Source organism: Eulemur rufifrons, chromosome 21 (assembly GCF_041146395.1).
Source record: "Eulemur rufifrons isolate Redbay chromosome 21, OSU_ERuf_1, whole genome shotgun sequence".
In the NCBI taxonomy this organism is placed as follows: Eukaryota; Metazoa; Chordata; class Mammalia; order Primates; family Lemuridae; genus Eulemur; species Eulemur rufifrons.
In genome coordinates, this window is record NC_091003.1 from 16408809 (window position 1) to 16434775 (window position 25967).

The 25967-nt window shown below is 60.3% G+C and overlaps 2 protein-coding genes across 3 annotated transcripts; one reads left to right on the forward strand and one right to left on the reverse strand.

The window, feature by feature from the left end:
* The first annotated feature begins 1032 nt into the window (after nt 1-1032).
* Nucleotides 1033-3705, forward strand: SELENOM (selenoprotein M). Its single transcript, XM_069497326.1, has 5 exons — nt 1033-1215; nt 2571-2606; nt 2829-2863; nt 3207-3285; nt 3375-3705. Exons 1-5 carry the CDS (start codon nt 1087-1089, stop codon nt 3531-3533), a joined length of 438 nt encoding a protein of 145 aa, XP_069353427.1. The 5' UTR covers nt 1033-1086; the 3' UTR covers nt 3534-3705.
* Nucleotides 3706-3904: 199 nt separating this feature from the next.
* Nucleotides 3905-25967, reverse strand: SMTN (smoothelin). Of its 2 annotated transcripts, XM_069497637.1 has the most exons (21): nt 25868-25967; nt 23968-24082; nt 19295-19443; nt 18838-18931; nt 18667-18745; nt 18475-18572; nt 17200-17520; nt 17042-17114; nt 16346-16417; nt 15740-16261; nt 15376-15548; nt 12149-12301; nt 11986-12061; nt 10922-11086; nt 10760-10822; nt 10515-10584; nt 9374-9547; nt 9066-9183; nt 8330-8481; nt 7299-7367; nt 3905-4199 (listed from the first exon to the last, which is right to left on the reverse strand). In XM_069497637.1, the coding sequence occupies exons 2-21, from the start codon at nt 24016-24018 to the stop codon at nt 4049-4051; spliced, it is 2823 nt and encodes a 940-aa protein (XP_069353738.1). In that variant the 5' UTR covers nt 24019-24082; nt 25868-25967; the 3' UTR covers nt 3905-4048. The 2 variants fall into 2 exon arrangements, with proteins under 2 accessions (XP_069353738.1, XP_069353739.1); XM_069497638.1 differs by lacking the exon at nt 7299-7367.

A 25967-nucleotide genomic window follows, 5' to 3' on the forward strand; every position in this document is an offset into this window, starting at 1 on the left:
CGATCCTCCTGCCTCCCGAGGACTACAGGTGGGCCATGACTCCCGGCTAATTTTTTTATTTTAGTAGAAATGCGATCTTGCTCTTGCTCAGGCTGGTCTTGAACTCCTGGCCTCAAGCAATCCTCCCACCTCGGCCTCCCAAAGTGCTAGGATTATAGGCGTGAGCCACTGATCCCGGCCCAATTTTTAATACATATATTTTAAATAAAGGAAGGGGCCCAGGAAGGCAAAAATTGCTAGGAGCCACGACAGTCATAATACAGTCTTGGCTCAATATTGAGGAGTGTCCAGATTCAGCGGGACAGAGCACAGTGATGGACTTGCCGTGTCTGCCCGGGGCTCATGAAGAGGGGGCGTGGCATCCTGGGATGGTCATCTTTGCTGTGGTGAGATGAGCACAGGTACATCTTGGGCTCAAATCCCAGAGACACAACTTAATCATTTCACCTTTCTGAGCCTGTTTCCTAACCTGCAAAGCGGAGTTCACAGGACCTTCACGAGGTAAGGAAGGAACTGCGAGTGCAAGCTAACACTGCGCCAGGTACTGTTCTAACGAGCCTTACGGGCCTTACGTGCATGAACCCCTGTATCCTGCCACCCCCGACAGGGCAGGCCATACTGCATCACCACAATGTGCGCTATGGAGAATCGAAACCTTCATTGGAATTTCGTCCCCCAAAATAAAAAGCCACAAACCATGATTCCCAGGCCTCACTTTCCCTATCTTAAAAGTGGAGGGTCTGGCCCAGAAACTCCCGTGTCCGTCAGCGTCCCGCCTGCACCCCCTGCCGGCGACAGGTGGCGCTGTCTGGCCGCATCCTGCGGGAGTGTCCACACTCTCGATCGGCGGAAGGAGCGTGGGCCCTCCCTGGACTGGGGCAGTGAAGGCCCGAGCGCCGGAGAGGAGCTGGGGCCCCGCCCGGAGCTGGCGGGAGGGAACCACGCGAGCCCGGGTCGGAGACAGCGCCGGGGGCGGGGCCTCTGGCGGGGCGGGGCCTCTGGCGGGGGCGGGGCCAGCCTGCGGGCCCAGACGTGGCGCAGCGACCCGGAGGATCCCCTCCGGTTTGCGCATCTTCTGCTGGTCCGATGAGCCTCCTGTTGCCTCCGCCGCCGCTGCTGCTGCTTCTCGCGGCCCTTGTGGCCTCGGCTACAGCCGCCACCACTTACCGGCCGGACTGGAACCGTCTGCAAGGCTTGGCCCGGGCTCGGGTAGAGGTGAGTGCGCCGGCCTCCAGGGCGGTGACCCCATAGCCGTGGGACCACCGCCCGCTCCGGCCTCAGAACCACCCCGATCCTCATCTCCCCGCTTTCCCTCTGGCACCAGAATCATCCTTCCCACTCCCCAGCCTCAGATTGCCCCAGCACCCACCGTGGAAGCCTGAGACACCCGACCTTGCGGCCTGGAACTCGGAACCCTTCCCCAGCTCCCAGTGGGACAGCGGGTCCCCAGACACATTGGCCCAGTCTCCTATCTCTTGTCCTGGCCAATGACTTTCCCAACCCTGCCCCTTAGAACCCAACTTCCCATCCCCAAATCACTCCGTGTTTTCCTGGAATTCCTCCCCCACCCCAGTTCTAGGCCTTGGAGCTCCAGAGAATCTCTCTTCCTTCTCCTGGGGGAGAGAAGACTTTCTGGGTGTCTCCATCATGCAGGAGCCAGAGAAGGGGATATCTCGGAAAGGGAACCAAGGCGGTAACTGGGTTATCAACGCCTACTGGGTAGGAGCTCCCCATCCTCCTCCACTGCCAGGAAATTCCATTCTGGAGTCCCCTGGCTTGCTCTGTGACTTTGACCATCACAGCCCCTCTCTGAGCCTTAGTTTTCTGAACTCCTGACCTCAAGCGATCCTCCCACCTCAGCCTCCCAGAGTGCCAGGATTACTGACATGAGCCACCACAACAGGCCCTCAGCCTTAGTTTTCTGTCTGACAAAAGGGGATAGGATGAGGGAGACCTGGAATGGGTGATCTTGGGGTCTGGACTCCTGCTGGGATGTGGCTTCCTCTCAGGGAATGCAGGGAGGTGCCCTCCCATCCTGCCATTTCAGGGAAACAACCAGATGGTCTCTGGTGCTGGACAGCAGGTGGCAGGCAGGGCCAGCTCTGCCTGCAATGGGGTGGGGACCAGATGGCCGGTGTCTCTAATGGGGGCCCCCAGGGCAGTTCTGAGCTGTTTCCTTCTGGTCTGCCTCCATCTTGAGATTTCAGGGGTCAAAGGCCAGGCCCAGGTCTCTACTGCCTGAGAGGAGCAGGGTGGTCATTTCTCCTGGGCATTGGGAGTGAGTCAACAGTCACTAGAATGTTCAGGCAAGAGCCCCAAGGCAGGAAAGCACCCTGTAAGTCTCTAGCCTTACTCCGTTCCCCTGGTGTCTCTAGGCCTGAGTTTCTCCACCTGTACAGAGTTCTCCTTCTGCCCACAAGGGACTTCCATCTCCTGCACACCTTGGGCATTGCTGTCCAGGGATAACTCACAGCCTGACCCAATTCAGGGATGAGAATGAAATGGCTTTGAGGGTGTGGTTGGGGTAGATGTGAAGGACTCCTGACCTATCCCATTTTGTCCCCCTCCAGACCTGTGGGGGATGACAGCTGAACCGCCTAAAGGAGGTGAGTTTGAAGGAATGGGTCCCCAGCTGTGTCCCCCCTGAGCCTCTTGGGGAGTGGGACACGTGGTCCCAATTATTAGGGAAGGGGGAGGATCCCTGGGCTGGCAGTCAGGAGCCTGCACCTGACTTGCTGTGGGACCTCACTGGGCTTCAGTGTCCTGTCTGTATCTGGGGCTGGGAGGGAGTCCGGACCATGATTTCTAACGCTCTGGCTCCTCCCCAGGTGAAGGCTTTCGTCACCCAGGACATTCCATTCTAGTATCCTTCTCCAGGTCTGAGGAAGGGGAAATGGGAGGACGTCAGGGGGGGATCTCCTTCCGATCAGCTGCACAGACAGAGATGGCAAATGGTTTTCGACTGATAAGTGGAATTGATTGGTAGTGACTGCCCAGGGGACTCTGAGGTGGTCTCCATGTTGGGTAGGCAAGAGGGCTTGACTAGCGATGACTGGCACAGAGAGGAGCGCCCTTTACTTCTTCGAACCCTAATTTTGTCACGTGTAAATGGAGATCCCGCCCGCCCGGGTGCGAGTGAGCGCCCAGCAAACGAGGCAGTACTGTCCACATGAGCGCAGCGCTACCCGCCTTAACACCACCTCCAGCCACAACCTGGTGATGAAACACCTCCCTGGGGCCGACCCCGAGCTCGTGCTGCTGGGCCGCCGCTATGAAGAACTGGAGGTAAGGCCGAGGGTGGTGGACGGGGGCGGGGCTAGGGCGGGGCTAGAGGCGGGGCCCGGCGCGCTGACCCCGCCCCTTCTCCGGCTCAGCGCATCCCGCTCAGCGAAATGACCCGCGAAGAGATCAACGCGCTGGTGCAGGAGCTCGGCTTCTACCGCAAGGCGGCGCCCGACGCGCAAGTGCCCCCGGAGTACCTGTGGGCGCCCGCCAGGTCCCCCGAGGGAGCTTCGGACCGCGCGGACCTGTAGGTCTGGGGACGCGGCGGAGCTAGGACCACCCTGCCTGAGTCCCGGAGACAGAATGAAGCGCTCAGCATCCCGGGAGTACCTCCCTTGCTGAGGGCCGACGCCCGTCCCCGAGCCTGCAGGAATGGAATTGGGGAGGTTCCCCCCAACCCGCTTTCTTCCAACCCCAGCTCCACTAAATCCCTTCTGCCTTGACTGAGACTCGACTCCTTCCTTGCTGCGGGCGAGTGGGGTGAGCGGTCGGAATAGGAGTCTCCCAAATGCCCCCGGGGGACCTCGCATCCCCAAGTGCCTGGCTGCTGGAGCTGGAGACACTGCGAGGTGTCTTTTATTCAAATCTCTCCTCCCCCAGAGGCAGAAAGGAGACAGGATCATTGAAAACCAATAATTTATCAAAACGCTGCGTGTGCGGGGGAGGGTGTCGCAACAGACAGGGCGGCGGTGGGCAGGCGCACGAGGGACGGTGCCCGAGGGTGGGGGCGGCAGCTTGCCGCGGGCGGGCCGTGCGGGCGGGGAGGCTAGACATTCTTGCCGCGCAGGCGCAACTCGTGGCGCCGCAGGTGGTTGTAGAGCGACTGCACATAGGTGAAGACGCACTTGGGGTCGGGCTTCTTGCCCATGATCATCATGTCCTCCACCTCCACCAGGGGCACGCAGTCCACTAGCATCCTGCGGGGAGGGGGCACGGGGGTGATTGTCAGCGCTGGCTCCACCTCTCGCTGCGCCCCTCTACCCTAAGGTCTTTTCATTGCCGTAGCCTGCGGGTCTTTCATAAATTCCAGATTCTTCATCCATTGGGGGAAAAGCCTAGGAAGGCAGGAAGCCCCTGGCCACACCCACCCAAGCCCAGAGGCACCCCTGTCGGGGAGCATAGCTAGGCAGGTGGAGGTGAGATGGGGGGAGAAGAGGGCCCACCGCAAACAGGCAGGTGCTGGATCTGCGTTTCCCCCAGCCCTGGGGAGGGCCTGATACCAGATCCCCCCAACAGTTCTCCCTGGAGGGCCGCCTTCTGCTTACTCTCACTGGCACACTCCAGTTGGTACAGGCCTCTCAGCCGGGCTGTTGCAGCCAGAGGGGCTTCACCACTGGTAAGTATTTCTCCATGGCCCCCAGTGACCCTCTGGTCCCCTGATGATTATCTGCTAGCTGCCTGACCTGGTACTTCCTGCTCAGAGGCCCAGGAACCCCCCGTCCTTGGGGAGGTGTGTGGGGGGGCGGGGAACACACAGCTTTGCAGCTGGAGAGAGATGCCAGGGAGTGTGTGGGGGTGGGGGTAGGGGTAGGGGGGTTCATTAACCCTTATCACCTGCCTTGAGTAGAGCAGCGAGGCAGATAAGGATCCCAGCCAATACCAACTAGACCATCTATACTGCGTTCAGGGATGGGACCACCTCTCTGACTATCCTTCAGAGTGCTAGCTGCACTTTACAGATAGGGAAACTGAGTCACAGAGCAGCAGCACTGTTTCAAGCTCCACAGCTTAGTATGTGCAGGACTGGGCCTCATGGGACCCACACCCCCAGTCCTGGGTGTTGGCACCAGCCTGGAGCCCCCTCTTCCCCACTGCAGGAGCCCTTTCCTCACTCTGGAGTGAGTGAGTTGCTGCTACTAAGCAACTGACAGCCCCAGAGCTCTAAAGCTGGCGCATGCTCTCTGGTTCCTTTTCCCCTCCTATCCCAGAGCACGACCTCTCTGCCTGGCTCCCTGTTTGCTCTCTCCCATCTGCCATACCTGGCACTTAGTAAATGCTCAATGTTGTCGAATGAGTTTCCTTTGGCAGGGAAGGCATACAGGCAAGAATCGCTCTTATTCCCAAGACATCTGAGAGCCCAAGACCACCTCCTGTCTTGGGCCTTCCTGGTCAAACCTGGTACTATGGTAGGGCTGGGCCTACTCCCAGCTCACCTGGACTCCTTCCAGGATGGAGGCTGGGAAGCAGAAAACCTGTTTCAGTCCAGGTTCTTCTGCCCCTGGCCAGCTGTGGATGTGAGATAAGGCCCTGTTCTGTGACTCGGTTTCCCCCTCTTTATAACCGATAGTCATTCCCTACCTCATTTGAGACCTTGGAAGCACAGAGGGGTTCCTGGCTCTGCTGCTGATGTGCTATGTGCCCTTGGGGTCATCCCAACCCCATACTGGGCTTGCTTCCCAGCTGTAGCATGGTACAGAGGCAGCCTCTCTCTGAAGCTTCTAGCTGTGGCTATCTTCCCGGGGATCCCGGCCTCCCTCCCCAACCTAGAGCTCCCTCCCACCCCCGGTGCCTTCCCTGGAGACCTTATAAAGACATTGTTTACACTGGGGCTCACGGCTCAGGACTCAGGGCTCAGGCTGCCCCAGTGACAGGCCAAACACCAGGCAACTTGAACAACATGGCTGAGTCACACTTTCCAACTGGATCAGGGCTCAGCTGGGCCCCTCTCCTTCCAGGCCAGCCTGCTGGCCGGCAGCTCCGAAGTCCATATATGACCTGGAGACAGCACCAAGCCCATCCTTCCCTCACCTGCACTGCTCCTCTGAATATATGTGTGCACACGTGGGCTGCCCCCTGCAAGGGCGCCAGGCCTGAGGGGCATCCGAGTGCACCCCCAGCCAGCTCTGTGACTCACGCTACTTTGGGCAACCCCCTTGCTCCCTCTGGACCTCTATTTTTAATCCTCTCTACAAAACGGGTAGGAAAACAGTGATGGGGCAAGGAAAAGAGCCACTAAGTGGGCAGTCTGGACTCTCAGTTTCAGGCCCCAGCTCTGACCTACCCCCACCCACCCCCGGGAAACCCTGAGCCTGCCTCTCGCCCTCTCTGAGCCTCTTGTCTGTAATGGGGCTGTTAGTTCAGGATGTGAATTCTCTACTGTGGCCCTGAGCTGAGGTGACCAGAGAGGAAATGCCACAGCTGGCTTGGGGATCTGGAATCCCCAACCAGAACATCTGCGTGTTGAACTGGCCCCTCTCCTGATCTCCCCACCTTAGAGTATGGTGCCACCAACTCTCCAGTCCCAAACTGGAAACCTGGGAGGCTTCCTGACCCTCCTGCTTCCTCCCCAAACCAGATCTATCAGGCAGCCTGTGTCCCTCTATTTCTTAAGCTTGTTCCAGCCATCTAGTCCATCCCATCTCTCATGCAGGCCTCATCCAAGGATTGTTCTGGAATGCTAACCTGACCACATCCATCCCTCCTCTGTTTGGAAACATTTTATGACTCCTGCTGTCCTCAGGAGGAAGTTCAAACTCCTGCCTGTGGCCCCTTCCTCCTCCCTCACACCCAGACTCAAGTTCCTTCCCTTCCTGGGTGTGCCACACCCCCCACCTCTCTCATCCCGGCCCTGTGCATAGTCCGAGCCCTCTGCCTGGAACTCCCCCTCCCTCCCTTAGCCTGAACTTGTTCAGCTCCCAGCTTAGTCCGCATTTATTTCAGATAGTCCCAGACCTGCAGCCTGGGTCAGGTGCCTCCCACGGGCTTCCCCATCCCAGTCCTGCTCACCTGAGTCAGCACCGCCCACTGAGAATGGTTTCACCTGCTAGGCCCTGAACGCCCAGGAGGCGGGCCGTGTCTTGTCCCTGTGGCTTTTCTAAGGGTTCCCCTGCTTCCCCCACCCACCTCCTGGGCCCCTCTCTGTGTGCCCTGCTGAGCAGATTCCGGTGAAGCGGGCAGGTGGGAGAGGCGGCGTTTCTCACCGTGGGGCCCCCAGCAGGGGTTAGGACTTTTTGGTTTTTACCAGCCCCTTCTGGACCAGACAGCGGTAGAACTCCTGGATGTACGTGTACACGCACTTCCAGTCAGGCTCTCGAAGCCGCACCATGTCCTCTGTATCCAGGAGCTGCGGGCAGTCCGCATGGGTCCTGGGGAGGGTAGGGGGCCGGGAAGGGGCAGGCAGGCGGGGGGCCAGGGCCCAGGCAGGTAAGAAAGGGAAGAGGTAGAGAAGAGAGAGGGGAGGAGAAGAGAGACACACACGTACACACAGAGACATGAGTTCAGTTACGTTCCCAGTGCCGTGATCTGCCAGCCCCCCGCATGCCCCCTCCCCACTGTGGACGTGCCGCTCGCTACCCATCACTAATGGTGTGCAAGGCAGACAGGGGTGGGGGCCAAACCAGTCACAGGTGCAGAGAACTCTTGGGGCAAGCGGGAATGCGGGGTGGGGGGCAATGGCGTTGGCGCCAAGGTTGGAGAGGAGGGCTGTGCCCCAGGGAGGGGGGGTGAGGGAGGCGTGAGAGGAGGTGGGGGGAGGAGGAGGAGGAGAAAGAAATTTGGGGGGAATCAGAAAGAGGAGGGGAGAGGAAAGACAGATGGAGGAGGGTGCTGAGGGTGAGGTGAGCAGATGGGGCAATGATTCCAAAGTGGAGGGCTTGCTGATGTCCTATATAAGCCTCTGGCAGCACCTATATAGGCTGGGCGGGCACGGTGCCCGGGCCAGGAGCCTCCTTTTGGAATCTCCAGCCGGGATCCCGTGGGAGCAGGAAGCTCTGGTGATAGTGGGAGGAAAGCAGGACAGAGAAAGGGAGAGACAGAGGGAGAAGGGGCAGAGGGAAGATGGAGGGGATATGGACAGGGCCACCTGGTGGGCCTTGGCCCAGGTTGGTGGGCGGGCCTGCGGCTCCTTCGTTCCGGCGGGCACCTGGCACGCTCAGCATCGGGTGGGCGGGGGTGGAGAAGGACGGGGACTCTCTGGGGAAGGGGGGTCTCAGCTGCTGACTGACAGTGTGGCTGGCTGGCTCCAGCGGGTCTCAGGACAACAGGGCCTGGCCCCGATGCCCAGCCCCAGATGCCCAGCGACATCAGCAGGGCTGGGGCCCACACTTACTCAGCGGACGAGAAGGCCACCTCGAAGTTCTGGCGCCGGTTTTGAGGGCTAAGCTGCCCATAGTCAAAGGCCTCAGGGAAGAAGTTGTGCACCAGGGCACAGAAGGCCATCCCATCACTCCAGCTGGAGGAGAAGTTCTGAATGTCCACGTGCTATGGGTGGTAGAAGGACTGGTCAGGACCCCGGGGGGCAGCTCCCCTATGCCCTCGACCCCCCAGTGCCTTGGCATTCCAGACCTATGGCGGCTGGGCACAGAGATGCCCTGTAGCTGCTCACGGCTGCACAGTGAGTGAGCAGTCAGGACACGAGCCTCCTCCAACTCGGTCTGTCAACTTCTACATCTAAGATTTAGGGGGACAGAGCTACCCAGAGGCCCAGTGCCACCCAGCCATGGCCACGGTCATGCCCCATCATGCCTTCCCTCATTTATAGAAACTTACCCCGTGCCCCCCACAAAGCAACAAGGAGGGGATTCCAAGAGTGGGGTCTGGCCTTGAACTGTGCCCACCACCCAGGGAGCCCTCATTAGGCCTTGTCACTTAATCACTTGTTCTGGAATCTTGGGCATGTCGTGTCCTCTTTGAGCCTCATCCCAGAATAAGGCTTTCTATGTTCCCTGCGAGGCCACACGGTGGCTGGGAAGTGTACAGGGGACTAGAAAGGAGTTCTGCCAAGCAGGAGGTGCTGAGCTGGGGTCTGGGGAGGTCTCTGGGCCACCTGGTGTCCTAGGGCTCACCTCGTAGCCGCGCGTCTTGGCTCGGCACCAGTCCAGTAACATCTGCTTGATGCTGTTGGCGTTGGGGACCCCGAAACTGGTGGAGCGCTGCACGGCTGTGCGGGGTCCGCCAGGGCTGCTGTGGGGGTGGGTCAGGACCAGGTCACAAGACTACAGGGAGGCTCAGCCTTCCATGACCTTCAGACCCTGCCCTCCACAGATCAAGCCGCCCTCTTCCCCCTATGGCCCCGCCCACCACCACCAAGCCCCGCCCCTGCACTCATCAAACCCCGCCCCTCACTGCCCAGCCCCCGCCCTCTGCCGCTCACCCCGCGGCGCCCTCCTTCTCCAGCTTCTCGATCATGGCCTTGCGCGCCTGAGAGGCTGAGGTCTTGGGCAGACTCTGCGCCTTCATCAGCTCTTTCTTCTTCTCCGCCTGGCGCTTCTCCAGCGCCGCCAGGCTGCCGGGCCGCGGGCTGGCCTGGTCCTCGCGGTCGAAGATGCTACGGGTTGAGGAGGTGACTCTTAAGCCGGTGGAAGAGGGACACTCCCCAGCCTTGGCCACTACTTGCCAGTATCTCCACTACCCCTAATGCCAGCCAGCAAGGGAGTCTTCCTCATCACACCCATTTTACAGAGGAGTACACAGAGGCTCGAAAGCCAGGAAGGTTTTCATCAGGCTTGGCCTCCTCCCACCCACTGGGGAGTTTTCTGAGAAGCCTTATTGTACCATCAAGTTACAGGTGAGTTCAGCTCTGGGCACTATGAACTAATAAAAACAATGACCAGCATAATAATATTAATGGTAACAATAATGATAATAATAATAGTTCATGTCTGCTGAACCTTTCCTGTGTGCCATTTTAAACTTCATAAAAGGAGGGAGAGACTCTTACCATTTCCACTAAAGATGAGGAAACTGAGGCCCCTAGCAGTAACTTGCCTAAGATTTCAGAGGACGTGAGGGGCAGAACTTGAACTTGAACAAGGTCTCTCTGACTCAGAGTGCCTGGACCCTCTGGTTCCCAGCCTGGATTCAGATCCTGTCCTTGCTTTCTGCCAGCCCCAGCATCCTCTGGAATATGGGGTGTACCCCTCTCTTATGCGGCTAAGGAGTAAAGGTGCTCTGTCACCTGGGACGTGGTTTAAAGACATTGGCAAGTGGCAGTGCCACCAGGAAGCTCATTGTGGCAAGCAGGCCTCTCTACGGGTTCAGTGCTATAGCTGCCATTCAGAGCTGTGGGACCCTAAGCAAGTCTCTGGCCTCCCCGAGCATTCACCTCCCCGTGGTGTGGCTGAGAATTAAGTGAGATCACAAGCGAGCAGGAGTGGTCTCTCACTTTGCCCCTCCCTAGCTGTACGCCTATCACCTCCCAGCATCTCAGTCTACCCCTCTGTAGAATGGGTACACAGTGAGCTCCCCTGTGGCACTGACTCCTCTGTGGTCTGGGAGTGGGTGCGTGTGCTCACCTGCCCATCTTCTTGGATGAGGAGGAGGAGGAGAAGGTCTTGGTTTGCATCATGGTACTGCCACTGCCATCTGCAAAAAAGGGCAAGGAGACCCATGTGAGGGGGCGGGAGGCTGTGTGGAGGGATGGTGATAGCCACAGGCGGAGAAGAGAGAGGAACAGCAGAGTCGAAGACACGGAGAGAAAGCTTGAGGAAGAGCCCGAGGGGTCGGCAGGCAGGCACAGGTCGACGCCGGGCAGCCTTACTCTCTGAGCGCCTCACGAAACTCGACTCCACTGTGGTGGTGCGGGCCGTCCGGGTGCCATCATCTGGAGGGGCAGGGGGTGAAAAGAGGATGTGAGAGGCATACGGGGTCACGGGGAGGACACGTGGCCACCCTGACCCCTGAGCTCTGCTTGGCCGCTTACTGGAGTGGACGAGCCGCTCGGTCTTGGTAACGGTGCTGACAGCTGAGCCATCGGCCGCCCGCTGGCTGTGCCGCGTGGTGGTCTCGGTGGCTGTGTTGCCCCGGCTCTCCCCTGGCCGGGCCCGTGCCTCCTGCAGCCGCCGTTCTCGCTCCTTGTCCCGCTGGTCTGGGTGGGGGGCGCCCCACGCATGCGCAGAAAGGCCGCCCAATGCCCACACAGCACATACGCACAGGCACAGGGGCACACAAGATGGGATGGAGGGCGGCTTGTTAGAAACACTAATGACGCAGGTGACAAGGGCCTCTCTAGGAGCAGGGGGATCAGGGGACAGCCATAACTTGCAGGGAGTATGTGGGAGGTGGCGATGGACTCAGGCAGAAACCAGGGAATATGGAGTAGCTAACACAAAGGACTGTTTGGACCCAGGAAGGGAGTTTCTATGGGAATGAGTAGCTGAGTCAGGAGGGAGTATCTAGATCCAGTGAGGGCAGTAGCTGAGCAGATCATCAAATGGGTCTCTGAGGGGGAGAAGAGCAGGTAGAGGAAGGAATATCTACACTCAGGGAGAGAGTGATTGGAGGGATCCGAGGAGCAACTGGATCCAGGAAAGGAGTAGCTGGGAGAGAAGCTGGTGAAGTGGGTTAACTGGGCCTACAGAAAAAGAAGGTAGGTGGGGATGGAGGCTGGGGTGGCCATCAGTGGGCCCCATAGGAAGCAGCTAGATTCACAGAAGGAGTAATTGAGACTATTTGGAGAAGCAAATGAATCTAGAATCTGAGGGAAAGAATATCTGTGTCCAGGCGGGAGGTAACTGGGGGAGGAAGTAGCTGTGTCCAGGAAAGGAGAAGCTGGGTGGGGGCGAGGCTAAGGTGGCCAGGCGAAGAGAAGCAGCGAGGCAAGGGGGCAGCTGGTTCCAAGGGGAAGGAGGCAAGGGAACAGCTGGGTTTCCAGAGAAGCTGGGCTGGGCAGTTCTCGAGCTGGAGTGTCCACAAACGGACCCCGGAGAGTGAGGGGAGCAGCTGGAGAATGGCAGCTGGATCTAGGGCAGGGCCCTGGCTCTCTACCTCTCTTCCTCTGTCGGAGCTCACGCAGCGCGGCCCGGATGAGCTTCCGCTCTTCAAAGTCCGTGGTCTGATCCAGCTGCACATACAACCCCTGTCATTGCCCGCCTGGTGCCTGCCGGTCCCTGGCCCCTGCCAATCCCCAGCCCACCAGATCCGGCCATACCATCTTGTCCAGGACTCCCTCATCCTCGATGGCCATCAGCTCCTCGGCGCTCAGTGGGCTCCGCCCACCCGGCGCTTTGTCCGCCCTGGTCTGCTCAGCACCGTTGGCCGCTTCCACTGCCGCCGAGGGAGGCTCTGCCGGCTCTGGCTCCATCTGCGGGGTGGGGAGAGGGCACGGACTTTAAGCAGGGGCGTAGGTGAAACCCACCATGTCCCCAGTGGACAGGGCACCAGATCCTGAGGCTGCTGGCACAGCCTTGAAAATAACCACTAGCCCGCCAGCATGCCAGCCTGCCCAAGGATGGCCATGCTGGTGTCAGGCTCAGGGAAGAGACGTTGACAGGCTGTGGCAGGGCTTCCCACGTACCCAGAATTGTATTAATATAATCGACAGTGGCAGTAATGATGATTTCCATTCAGTAATAAGGGCTGTATAAGCACAAGGGATTTTACTGTCCCCATTCAACAGAAGGGGAGATTGAGGCTCAGGGCAGCTGAATGACTTGCCCTCAGTCCCTCTATAAGTTCTATGCAGTCTGGGCTCTGAGCTGAGGTAGCCTAACTCCTGAACCAAGTTCTTCCTGCTGCTTCTCTCCCAGCCCCCTCCCAGGCAGGCTCTGCTCTGTCCTGCCAGTTCCCGAGGCCTGGGTCCTCCTGGGCCAGTGCCTGGGCAGCACATGCCCCCCACCTCCCTTGCCAAGAGGGCTGGACCAGGGCCCATAGGCTCCTGACCAGGTGTCTGACTGGGGCTGCCCCGAGCCAAGATCTCTCTGAAGCTCTCTTCAGTACCACCCACCCCTACCGACCCCTGCTGGGGCCCATCCTCTAAGGGGCGTCCAGCCTCAACCTAGCCCCCCACCCCTCCCAGGGCATCTCCCTAGCCCCTTGAAGGCAAGGCCCCAGCCCAAATATTACAGCCCCTCCCCTTTTGGCAGAGCCTCTCTGTCTGCTACAAGGGTAAGGAGAGCCGAGGTGGCAGCTGTTTCAGGGAGGCTTGGCCAGCGTGGGGGGGTGGGGCTGGGACTGGGGGCTGGGCCATGCCAGGGGCTGCCAGGGCAGCTGCCACGCGTGCCTCAGGGCTGAAGCCTGGCACCTTCTTGCCTCAGTCTGGGAGCACCCCAGTCCCCTATAGTACAGATAGGTAAACTGAGGCTCAGAGAAGGTGGTGACACACTTAAGGTCACTGAGCAGGGGCAGAACCTGGCTCAAAACCACCCCCTCCCACAGCCCAGGGGGACTTACAAGACTGCTGCTGCGGGCAGTGCCAGCAGAGGAGCGGCGGCGGGTGCTGAAGGCAGGGGGGTGGGCTACGGGGGTCCCTGCATCCTCGGCTGCCTGGAAGAAGGCCTCGGGGTCTGCAGCAGCCAGGAGCAGCTCGCTGGGCTCCAGCTCAGGCTCAAGGTCGGGCATGAGTGGGACCCCCAGCCGTAGGCTCAGCACCTCCACCTGCCTGCCCAGTGCGTCCAGCCGCCGGCTCAGTGCTGCCGTCTCCGCCCGCAGCTCTTCGGCTGCCCGGGCCACTGGCTCCACGGCAGCCACAGCTGCCTCGGCTGCCTGGGTCACTGCCGCCCGGCCTGCCTCAGCCACTGCGTGCAGCTCCTCCAATGCCCGGCCCAAATGCTCCTGAAGGGCTGCAGCCAGCTCAGGCCCAGGCCCTGGAACCCCCGGCATGATGCTGCTGGGGTCTCTACAGGGGGTAACGGTGGGATGGTGGCAGGGGCTGCTGCCTCTGGTTGCCAGTGTCTGAGTCTTTGCAGCTGGTCTGAGGGCGAAGGCAAGGGCAGCGGGCCTGCCCCGCCCCTGCCGGCCTCCCAGCCCACCACCAGCCAGCTGGAGCTGTGGCCCAAATAGAAACCTATTCTGGGCTCCACTGTGGAAGGGGCAGTGGGGGAGGGGTGGCCTGCCCAAGCGTCAGGCCTGGCGCTAGCCCTGCAGCGATCACAGACCCGCAGCGCAGCAAGACTGCGTGGCTTCTGAAGGATGACTGAGACCAGTGCCCCATGCCTCACAGGTGGGGAAACTGAGGCAGGGAACAGGGAATGGGCCTACATGAGCCACTGCACACAGTAGCCAGAAAGATCCAGTCTGCCAGACTCCAGAGCCTGCACTCCTCTGCCCTCACGCCGTGCTGTTTCAGATGGGGGAGATGAGGCCCAGGGAGGGGGGACTTTGAGCAATCTGCTGTAGCAACTGTTTCGCTCTGAGATAAACGTCTGAGAAAAATGTTCTCTGGCCTGCCATGGTGCTCAGATCCAGACACAGACTTTGAGCAAGTACATTACAGGTACCTCATCTGTTCCCCCTTGGTGCTAGATGGGTGAACTGAGGCAAGCTGTTGATGTCAGACCCACCGTGGCACCTCCCACCCATGTCAGGGGCCTCAGCAGGTACCCCCACCCCACAACCCCTTGGCAGAGGGCAGGTGGGTCCTGCTTTGTTGGAGGAAGGGCATTTGCTTGTCCTCACTCTCTCCCGTCACCCTTAAGAAGGCCCAACTCTGGCTCTTGCCATCTCAGCCAAAGTCCCATTCCATCCCTGGTTCAGCATAGAGGGCATTACCTGGGCAGCTGGGTGGCCCGCTGGGATCCTTGTCCCTGGCTGAGCAAGCGGCTGGTGGGTCTGGGGCTCGGGAATGAATAATGGAAGGGTGCTGCGTATTCAGTTCCCGTGGCACCTGCTAGGCTGCTGCCTCACCTGATTGGCGTCCCCCTGCCTGTCTGTCCCCCATCCATGCTTCCGCCCAACCCCCGCGGGGAGGTTGACACAGATGCTAATCGCTAATCTTCAATCTCCTAATGGGCCAGGCTGATCTTGGATGAGCAGACTGAGCTGCTCTACACCTCCAGGCGGATGTCCAGAGTGGGGCAGGAGCAGGGGCACTGGGGCTGCCACAGGAAGACGGGAGCAAGCCCTGTCCACCCTCTCTGAGCCTCAGTTTTCCCATCTGTTCATTAGGAATGAACTAACCCATTTGGGAATAAGGATCAGACATCAGCATGTGGGAAACTTAAGGCCAGTATAAAGTGGCCTCTGACACATCTAGTGGCTAATACACTAGGGTCTGGCCTTAGCTCTGCCACCAATTGGCTGTGGACTGTGAGGAGCCTCAGTTTCCCTGTGTGTGCACTGGGGAGGAGCAGAGCAGAGGAACCCTGCTAGCCCTGCACCCTTAAGGGGTCTATGTGAGGTTGACGGATGGTGAGGCTGGTGGGGTGAGGAGGGGCTCACCTTAATGCTGCAGCCTCCTCGGCCACCAGGGGAGGCATGGCTGAAGCTGCTGACGTGAGTGACACTGCCCAGCCGGGCGAGGGTCCCAGGGCCGCTGACATGGGTGATGGTGTTCTTGCCCCCACTGCTGGTGCTGAGGTGGGTGGGGGGCGCCCGCAGCCCCAGTGTCAGTTCTGGGTGGGGAGAAGGGCTGCTGTCAGGATGAGGTGGGCTGAGGGCAGTGCCAGCCAAGGCTGATGGTGCCCCTCATTCCTGGTGCACCCTTTGGAGACACCTGAGCCCTGGCTGCAGCACCTGTCCTACACGTGCAGCCGAGGGTGCAGGCACCCATGCCCAGCAGTGAGGGGGCAGCGGGGAGGCCTACCTGCCCTCTGGTTGCCTGTGGGCAGCAGCACCCGGCCCGTGGAGGCCTGGCCACGGCCATCCTTGATCTCGATGGTGAATGTGGTCTTCATACTGCCCCCTGGCTCGGCGGTGCCCACGGCCACAGCCAGCAGGGCACTGGGCTCCTCTGAGCGGGCCACGGCCCCCCCTGCTCCGTTTTCAAGGGACCTGGCAGCTAAGCCACGCCCACCGGGGCTGTCCTCCCGGGGGCAGCTCTGAAGCTGGGCCAGGGGCCGGGCTGTTCCTCGTTGCTCCTTGCTGAACCGGGAGGAGGTGTCACTGGGACTGTGAGAGGAGGAGCCGCTGGAGGAGGAGGCAGGGGTGGTGCTGGCGAGGGAGGGGCCCAGGAGCCTTGTGGGGGTCAGGGAACCTAGGACAGCACGGGGTGGGCTGTCCTGGAGCCCAGCAGGCAGAGGAGAATCCGATGTGAACTTGCGGACGCGGTCACGCACAGAGCCAGCCCGCTGGAATGGGGAAGGTCCACTGGCCAGGGGAGTGGACTCTAGAAAAAGGGACAGGAGGGCTGTCAGTGGCTGGGTGGGAAAGGGACTGCCCAGAGGTTGGGGGTGGTGACAATAGGCTGTACCTCGGTTCTGGGCTGGCTGGCGGGGAGTGAGCACAGACAGGGAGCGCTGGCAGGGTCGGGATCCAGCCAGGTCTGGAAGGTTCAGGAGGGGGGTGATGGCCACGTGGAGGAAGAGAAAGGAGAGTAGATTGGGGGGGTCCACCCCTCACATTCGTCTCCTCCACACCTCCCTAGCCCCCAACCCCTTCCTATACCCAACCTCCCCAGTCTCCCCATCCCCTCCTTCCCACGCAGCTGCATCTCTCCTAGGGGCAGCCCCTTCCCCTCCCGCATTGACCCCAGGATGACCTGGACACTCCTGGGGGCCTGGGCTAGGCTTGGGCTGGAGGAAGGGTGCCCAGATCCTCCTGCTGGTGGGGATGGGGACACCCCCCCTGGCCAGCGCTGCCCAGGGCTCCTGCTGGGAGATGGGCGCACTCCCTTATTGGGGAAAAGAATGTGCCTGAGGCCCATTGCCTTTCAAGGCTGCAGGGAGGCCTCCGGCCATGGGTGGGGGGGGGGGGTGGGCCTGGCTGGGGGCGGGGACACCTTTGGGGTGGCGGAGGGGGTGGGGAGAAAGGAGGAGAGTGCCAGGGACTGCCTGGACCTGAGAAGGCTGGAGCTGTCCAGGCACAAAAGCCCATTCTCCAGGCAGGGAAAGGGAGGCTGGGGGAGGGGAAGGCAGATGCCTGTTGCTACCCCTGCTGGGGCCCTCACCTGCTCTCTTGGTGTCAGAGGGGCCTCTGGTGGGGCTCTGGACAGCAGGGGGCTCTGTGGGGCCAGACAGGAGCTGCAGGGGAGACATGGCATGGGCAGAGCCTGACTTCCAGACCCAGCTCACCTGCCTGGCATCTCTGCCCCTCGTCCAAACTCACCTTGTTGACCACCTGCCTCTCAGTGCTGGGGGGTGCTGGAGACTCCTGGGGTTCAGGGCTGGTGGCATTGGGTGGGCTCAGGGGTGGCTCAGGGCTGCCTGGAGCCTCAGCTGCAGGACAATGGGCCTCGGCAGGCTCCAGGGGAGGCTCAGGAGAGGCAGTGGTGGGTGAACTGTTGGGTGAGGCAGGTGAGCTGGGTGTGTCCCCAGGCGGGGCCCGCAGCAGCAGTGTCACTGTGGTCACATCATGGCTGGTGCCCTCAGGGGTTGGGGTTGACTCTGGGACGTCAGCCTGCTGCTCCCGTTCTTCTCGCTCTGGCACCTGCAAGGAACCCATAGGATGCAACTAGGGCTCTCCAAGTCTCGACTGCTGCCCCCACCCACTGAGGGCCAGGCTGGCAGGTGCCCAGGGCGGGGCATGCAAAGCAGAGGAGCTGGGCATAGCTTCCTGTGGGCACACCTGCACAGGCATGGGCACGGGTACTCTAGGGGCAGTCTCTGATCCCCACTTGCCAATCTCTTGGCACTGCCCAGCCAAAGGTGGTTCCGAGAGGACGGGGTCCTAATGTCAGTAGTTGGGGATGGTAGGAGACCTGCTGGGGATATGAGCCCTGGAGCTGAGGTTCCTGACCCCTGTCTCTGACTAGTTAATCAGGGAGTGGGGGTGGGGTCTTCCCAGGACCATGGACCCAGCGGCCTCTGCTGGCCACTTCGGGAACTGCATGGCCTGACCTCTCACCCACACTCCCTGGAGAACAGAGACAGCTCTGTGGACGGTGCTCCACGAGTCAGCTGACATGCAGGCCCCACAAGCCAAGGTAAGGATGTGGGCTGCCAGAGGGTGAGGGGCAGCCTTGGGATGGGTTTAAGCAGGGGAGGTACCAGGGCCAGATTTGCATTTCCGGGAGATCCGTCTGCAGCTGGGTGGAAACTGGACCGCAGGGGTGGGGGTGGAAGGTGGGAGTGGAGGTGGGAGAAGTACCAGAAAGTGTGGTGATGGGAAAGGGACAGGAACCTGGGAGCAGTGTAGACAGGCTGGTTTTGCTGGGGAAGGCCTGGATACAGAAAAAGTCTGGAGTAGGGGACATGTGGCTGGGGGTTGCCCAGAAGAGTGGGCAGAAGCCTGAGATAGAGCCCCAGTGTCCCCAAACACAGGCTGAGGGGTCCCCCTCACATTTAAATACCAGTCAAGCAAAGACACAGGTGCTCTCTGTGCCATGGGCATCTGTGGGCACAGGACACTGGGCCACCCTCCCACCCTGCTCACGCTCCTTACTTCACACCGTTCCAGCCTACGTGCTGCCCGACCCTTGCTGTCCTCTCTTGAGCCACTGTTGGTATGCCCACTGCACAACCTCCCAGCCAAGGTGGCAGCTGGAAGAGAGGGGGCAAGTGTCAGGCGAGGGGCTGGGAGGTGCTGTGGGCAGCATACGGCAGGGCAGAGGCAGGGCCAGGACAGGGCACCTACCCTCAATCTCCTGAGCCCGGACTCGGCGGATGGCGGCTCGGATCAGCTTGCGTTCCTCATACTCACCGGCACTTCGCAACTGTGGGTGAAAGGCAGGCCGCGGGTGTTGGGCTGTGGGGTCCAGGTCTTCACCCGCCCTGCCCTCATCCCCTGCCCTGGCCTGGGCCTCACCAGCGTGGTCAGCTCCTCCACGTCACTTATGGACTCCAGCCGCCCCGCCAGCCGTGCCAGGGCAGCCCGCTGCTCGGCTTCCCGCTGCTGAGAGCTGCGGAGACATCATGACTGTAACCACCGTTGCCATGGCCAGGTCGTGGAAGATATGGCTAGTGGCCAGAACAGAGTACCCTGAACCTTGGCAGAAGGGCAGGATTTGTGCACATTGATACACGCATGCACATGGTCGCGGGTACCAATACCACATGCTCAGACGTGCTGTCCACACCAGCATGGCCCAGATGCCACGATCAGCACATAGTCCATGCCCACAAACAGCCCTGTGTATTCCAACAGCGTGCACATACTGCTGTGTGCACACACAGTCAGCAGACACGCTTGTGCTCACACCTGCCTGCACACATGAGCTGAGCCTCTCACCCTCTCACCCCCATGTTCAACCCCCGCCACTCACTGCAGCCAGTTCTCCTTGTTGTCCTGCCTCTCTGCACGGAAGCGCTTGGATGCCAGGGCCTCCTCCTCACGCTCCAGCTCCTGCCGCTGCAGCTCCCGGATGGCCGAGCGGATGCGCCGCCGCTCTGCCAGATCTGCTGTGACCTCCAGCTGCAGGGTGGGCGGGTAGGGAAGAGGGGCAGGTCATTTTAGCCACTAGGGGCGGAGGGCTGGCACCGGCTGCCCACGGCTCTGCCTGGGGCACAATAAGTGGCCTGTCTCCACTCCCTCTGCCCCAAGCCCTTCACGTGCCTGCCTGCCCACCCAGGATCCCAGGGGGAGACCTAGCTCACTGCATCAGGACTTGTGGGGAACCCACTGTGCATTGTGGGTCACAGAGCACTGACTGAGTGGGTAGCCAGCAACCGCCCACCTGTGCCAGGGGCCGGGCCAGGCACTCCTTCGTGCAACTCGACTCCTGGCCCTCAGAGCCCTTCATCAAACCTCCAAGAGCCAAGGAGCCCTTGCAGGAGGAGGAGGGAGTGACCCTGTGGGCCACTAACAGAGTCCCTGGAGAGCAAAGGTGATTGATTCAGGCAGCTGGAGTCCACCCTGTGAGTAAGGGAGATTCCCATGGTCTAGTACCAAAGCACACAGCCCTCCTGGGGGTTGGCTGCCTCATCCACACACGGGGAAACTGAGGTAGGGGCAGGTGCTTAGGAGTCCTAGCTTCTTGCCTGGCTGAGGGCTATTTTTTCCCCCTGGCCTAGTCCCAGCCACCATTGAAGGAGCCAGGTCCTGGGATGGGAGGGCCATTCCCCCAGCCAGAGAAGGCAGCTGGCATCAGGAACCACCCAGGGTCCTAGAGAGGGCATCCCTGGGTGACAGGTTCTCCCACCAGCTCCTTAGCTCCTCGGTCCCTGAGAAATTGGGGGCAGCTGGTCTAACGAGATCCAGGAAAGAGCACCTTTTCTGGGCCGAGTCAGCCAATCCTGTTGCCTCCCCCACACCTCCACTTAGCAGAGCCACCCCCGAGGACCCTCTGTAGCTCAGGGGAGAGAGGACTGGCCCAGGGCCTTCCAGGAGGACAGTGGCAGAGATAAGCCTCCAGTGTGGGTCTGATAGCCAGATGGGAGCGAGTAAAGGCAGAGTTATCTCCTCCGCCTCCACCCCCCAAATCATTCAGGGTAGGGCCAAGGAACCCTCTGTCCCCTTCCTTTTTAGCACCCCCCCAATCATTCCTTTTTGCCTAGCCAGGTAGCAGGGGTGGGGATCGATAGGTTTCAGCAGGGAGGTAGGGTGGCCCAACTTAGCCATGAGCCAACTTGTCCTAGGCTGAAGAGAGTGGGGAGAGCCCTGGGGGCAGTGCCCTGCAGGCTCCGCATTCCTGAGGACCTATGGGAGGGTCCCCTGAAACTCGGGCCAGAACCCCCAGCTGGTTCCAGCCCCAGGGCAGTGGGTGGGAATAGGAGAGGTGGCCAGGGGTCCTCCCTACATCAGTGCAGACACAATGAGCCCCTCCACCCACTTAGTTCTAGCCAGTCAGGAGGAGAGAGAGAGAGAGGACAGGGCAGATGGGAAGGACAGGACACCCAGAGGCATCAGCAACGTTTTTGAGAAACTGTGCATCAGAACCTGCGCTAAGTGCCCCCACTTGTCCTAACCTCACAAAAACCCTACTTTATTATTGCCATTTGACAGATGAGGAAACTGAGGCTCAAGGAGGAGAAATGATTTGCTCACAGTCAAATGACCTGAACTAGGTCTCTCTGACTCCAGGGCCTGCCCTAGACTGAAGCTAGCTCCGCTACTGGTGTCTGTTTATCATGTTGGGGACCTTGAGGACCCTGAAACTGTGCTGGGGACCCCACTAACCTGGACTAGAGATGGGTTGAGGCCTAAGGGAAACTATTATAGCAGAGAACCGGAGAAGGAGGCTCACCTCCCCAACCTGAAGTCCTGGCCTCAAGCCCAGGGCCCCCTGTGGTACATTTGGAGATCGGGGGCCAGAGGGGACCGCTGGTCCAGCCCCTCCTGTGCAGAGGGTAAAGAGGCCCAGAGGTGCAATGACTGGCCCTTTGTCTCCTGGGTCCCCATTCCCAATGCTCTGGGCTCCAGAGGTGAGGTCCTTGTCCCTGAAAAAAGCCTGATGTCAGAACTTGGCCACCTCTGGGAGCTTCAGGGTCCCCCATCTGGAAAATGGGAACCGCCCTCTGATCCCTCTCAAGTGGGCGGGGCAAGGCTGGGGGCTGACAACCTCATTCCACTGGTCACCCTCTGGCATGACCCTTCCCCGTGGGCCTGGAGGCAAAGGTTGGACCACAGTGTCCCTGCTGTGTAAGGAGGGGGCTGTGGGAGGGAGGGAAGGAAGTACAAAGTGCCATTGTCCACAGAGGGGGAAGGGGAAGAGGATGGGGCGGTTTCCTAAACTGCCCAGTGAAACTCTCCTGGGAGGAAAGAGGGTGCTTCCTCCTCCCGGGGGGCCGGGCCTCTGGGTACATTCTGCCCTCCCTGCTGGGGACGTCAGGCAGGCCCCGACGTCTCTCTGGGCCTCAGTCTCCCCACCAGCACAACAGAGGTGACTCTCTAGGCGTTCTCTCAGTCCCAGCGCCCCCACTCGTCCACCGGTGACACGCCAGCGGCAGAGCAAGACCTCGCCAGGGGGCGCCGAGGGCCCGCAGGCTCCGGAGCGGCCCGCCCCCGCAGGGCACCCTCCCCCGCCTGTCCCCCACGGCCCTGCGCTAAGAGCCTAGGGGGCAGCCAGACAGGAAGATCCCGCTACCGCCTTCTTTAATGTCTGGGTCTACACGGAGGAAACCGAGGTTCACAAAACTTAAGCGGCTTCCCCAGGTCACCTAGCTAGTGAGTGTCGAAGTCTGAACTCGAACCCAGGACAGAAGCGGAGGGTCGTGGTGGAGAGGCACGTGGCGTGCGCGTCCCCAGGGAGCCCCATTCCGCGTAGCCCCCTGCCCAGTGCTCAGGAATGTGCGGGAGCCGGGGCCGGAAGCGACTGCAGTGTACCCGAGTCCGCCCCTACGCTGGGCTTCAAGGCGGGCGGAGCGGGCCCAGCTTTCCCTTATAAGGCCCGGCCCCGCGGGGAGGAGCCTGGATCGGGACGCCCGGGTCCCTGCCACGAGGCCGGTGGGGGCCGGGCCGGCGCGCGGGGCGGGACCCTTGGCAGTGCCCGGGCGCAGCCATGGCGGGGGCCCGGTGCTGGAGGAGCCGGTCTCGGGGTGGGAAAGACCTCGGGAGGCACTGCGGTCTCGGGACAGGGGCAGTGTCTCATGTGCCCTTTCCCAAAGAGGAGGCGTTGGGACGGGGATGTGCTGACTTCAATTGTCGCTCCAGCTGATGCTCTTCTCTGAAATCCCTTTCCAGTGCCCAAAGGTCGCTTGAGAGTAGGGGGTGGCGGCTGGAGAACCCTGAGGCTGAGGGTGGACGACTAGAGATGGGGGTCCTTGGGGACCTGGCCTGGCTTTCCCTCTGCTTGGAACGCTCTGCCTCTACTGCCCCCTTAGGACTGGGACTTCCTGAGGGGAGGTCGAGCTGACTGGTGGGCACCATCTCCTCCAGGCTGCACACAGCCCTACTGTGGCAGACACCCAGAGAACACACAGGCCACATGCCTTAAAGAGGTCATGGCAGCAGCTGGCCACTGCACAGTGGCTGGGCTAGGCTGGCTAGCTCCAGCCTCTGGCTCCACGAAAACGGAATTGAGGTAGGATAGGTCAGTTATCTTCCAGGGAAGGTAAATCTTTAATTCACCCCCCTGGACAAGGGTCAGGGGCTGGGGGGTGGAGTTCTGGCCCCTCCTCCAGGTCAGCTGCTGCCTGGTCTTGCTGGTGGGCACATCCCTGCACTGCTGTGTTGCCCGATAGCCTTTCTGTGCTTGGGGACAGATAGGGCACTCAGGAAGCAGCAGGGCAAAGGGGATGGAGTGGCCTCATCCTCCCTCCACCCCAAGATCTAGGCCCATGCTTCACTCCGTCTCGGTGCTAATCCTAGGACCTAGATTTTGTGTTCCCCCACATCACCCCCACACTTCATAGGTAGAGGAACTGAGACTCAGAGCAGAAAAATGACAGACTAGAAGTCACAGAACCCACAAAGCCTGTCTCTTTCTTATGGGCTCTTCCAGCCTTGACTTTCCCAAGATTCTTAGTCCCCCAAGGTCCCCTCTGGGGTTTGAATCTTGGTGCAGTTTCTTCCTAGATGGGTGCCCTTAGGCAGGTGATTTCACCTGAGTCACAGGGTCCTGGCGTTCAGAGCTGTTGTGACCATTCTGTGAGATGGTGCACCAGTACCCAGCCTGCCCCCGCCATGCCTTGGCATTATTAATCATTGCTGCTACCATTATCATTGGGCCAGCTTCCGGGGGTGGGCACTGCCCAGGCTGCTGCTTGGGAGAGGCAGATTTAGCCTGCCCACACCTGCGGCTGCATATGGGCGAGTCACCAGCAGTTACTATTTAAACAGGTGGTGGCAGTGGGGGGCTGGGAGGGACCAGGCTTCAGCACCTGGCATGGACAAGCACATGCCACAGAGGCCCCTGCTTCAGCCACATGGAAGCGGCTTACTCCTGTTCCCCCAGCCCCTCCCCATCACCTCTTCCTGCCAAGTGAAAGGTAGCCCGGATTGGCCCTGCCTCTCTGGCATGGCTTGCCCATCCCCACAGTGGGTGATGGGATCACTTACCAGCTTCCGAAGGGCTCCCTCATCCAGCCCAGCTAAGGCCTCGTCCGCCATTTCTTGGGCCCCTAGCTCTGTCCGTCCCCAGTGCCTGTAGCACCTGTCACCAGCTCTGAGGATTCTGCAAGGAACAGACATGAATCAGACCTAGAAATCACAGGCATTTGGGCTCTGTGCCTTAGTTTCCCTCTCTAACACATGAGCATCCCTTGTTGTCCCATTCTTGCTGTTCCATCCTGTAATGTGGCTCCTGGCTGCGAGTTGCCCTCTGCCTTAGGGTGGTTTGCTGGAAAACTTACCAAACCAGGGTAGGGGTCCCTGGCTCCAGCCTTGCCAACTCAGCTGCCAGTCTGCTATGTGGCCTGGGCTGGGCTCTCATCCTGTCTAAGCCTCAAACAGGGAAGCAGGAACCTGGACTGAGAAGCCAGGGTCCAGCAAGGCCCACCCAAGCTGTGCTCACCACCAGGGGGTGCACGCCAGTCTCCACAGTTTCCTGCCCCACCCACCCACCCCCAGGGCCTGCCCAGCCCCCACCCACTCCAAAAGCTCAGCCTCTGGCTGTGGGCTGAGCCCATATCCAAGTCTTTGCTACCACCACCACTCTCATTCCCCCAGGTATAGGAGGTACACTGCATCTTCCAATTCTTGGAGCCAGCCCTCCCGCACACCCCTCTCCACACCTCCCGTCCTTGCCCTCCCCATGCTAACTGTCCTGACCGCATGAAGCCAGGTTTCCAGGCACCCAGAGCCTCCTGCCAATTCACACACTTAAAATTCAATTCCCCAGCTGGAAAGGCCTTCAGAAGCTGACCCGCCCAACCTCTGGATTTCAGGCAAACCGAGAAGATCAGAGAGGGCCAGGGATTTGTCACAGGGGAAGGAGGAACCCAAAGACTCAGAGGGCAGGGAGGGATTTAATTAAAATCTTGGTCACCTCTAGTTTCTGAAGTCTCCTTCCAAAGTGTCCCCAAGGGCCCAGGACACTCCCTCTTGCCCCATCACTGCCTGTCAAAGTGGATCCCTAAATCCTGGCCCAGCCTCCCAGTACAGCTCTCTCCTTCCTCCTGTAGCCCTAATGTCTTTCCGGAATTTGAGTGCCCATGCCTGACACACTGTAGTAGTAGAGGTATGATGACTGAAATGGCCCTAGGATCACTGCCCCCCACACACTCGCTCACACAACTCCTGTTGATTCATCCCTCAATCATCCCTTCCCCCTCTTCAGAACAGTCACTTTGCAAGTCACCCCATCCGGTGAATGGGTCTGGGGGGGCTACTAAACCGTACAGTTGGGGTATGTGGGACCCTGCCTGTTCAAGTCACTGCCTTCTTCTCCCATCCTGGTAGGCTCAGATGGGCATCAGTCTAGTCTCCCAACCTGTCTGTTAGGGTCCTTGTCTCTTATCTACCTACTTTGCCTGGGGAAAACCCCCTCAAGACTGTAGCTCAGTGGGCACCAGCCTTGGGATCTGTGGATACTCTGCTTCTCCCATGTCTTTTCTTCTGAGGCGCAGGGGTCACTAGTGCCTAATCTAGGACACCCAGGGGACTGTAAGTGGCTGGGAATCTTCCTCAGAGATTCCCCTCTCCAGTCCCATGGCTTCCTGTCACACAGTCTGGGGTCGCTGGACATTGTGAGGGGCCTCAGGGGTCTGTGGGAGCTTCCCCAGGGTATCTGCCCCATAGACTGGCACCCCTGGGGGGCGTGGAGCCTCTTAGAGGTCCGTGGGCATCCTCTCCCAGGGTCTCAGAACTTTATGTCATGGCTTAGAGCTCCCGTAGATAGGTGGAGGTTCCCAGGTCTGGGAGTTCCAGAAGAACCCCTGTCCAGATATCCGGGTTCCACCCCCCGGAACCCGTCGTGGCGGCACCAGGACCCCCCCCCAACCGAGGTCGGCACACCCACCTCTCAGTCCAGCCCACCCGTCTGGCGCGGGCTCGGGTTAGCTTGTTCGGGACCCGGCAGATGGATTAGAGACGGGCAGGCGGGAGGCGCCGCGACCCGG

Coding starts and splice junctions, on each gene's coding strand:
- SMTN (XM_069497637.1), bottom strand. CDS start 24,018: ATGGCGGACGAGGCCTTAGCTGGGCTGGATGAGGGAGCCCTTCGGAAG. Junction 16,418..17,041: donor CTCTGACACCAAGAGAGCAG/GTGAGGGCCCCA, acceptor TGAACCTTCCAG/ACCTGGCTGGATCCCGACCC. Junction 9,184..9,373: donor GAGAAGGAGGGCGCCGCGGG/GTGAGCGGCAGA, acceptor CCACCCCCACAG/CAGCCCTGGCGGACCCCGCA.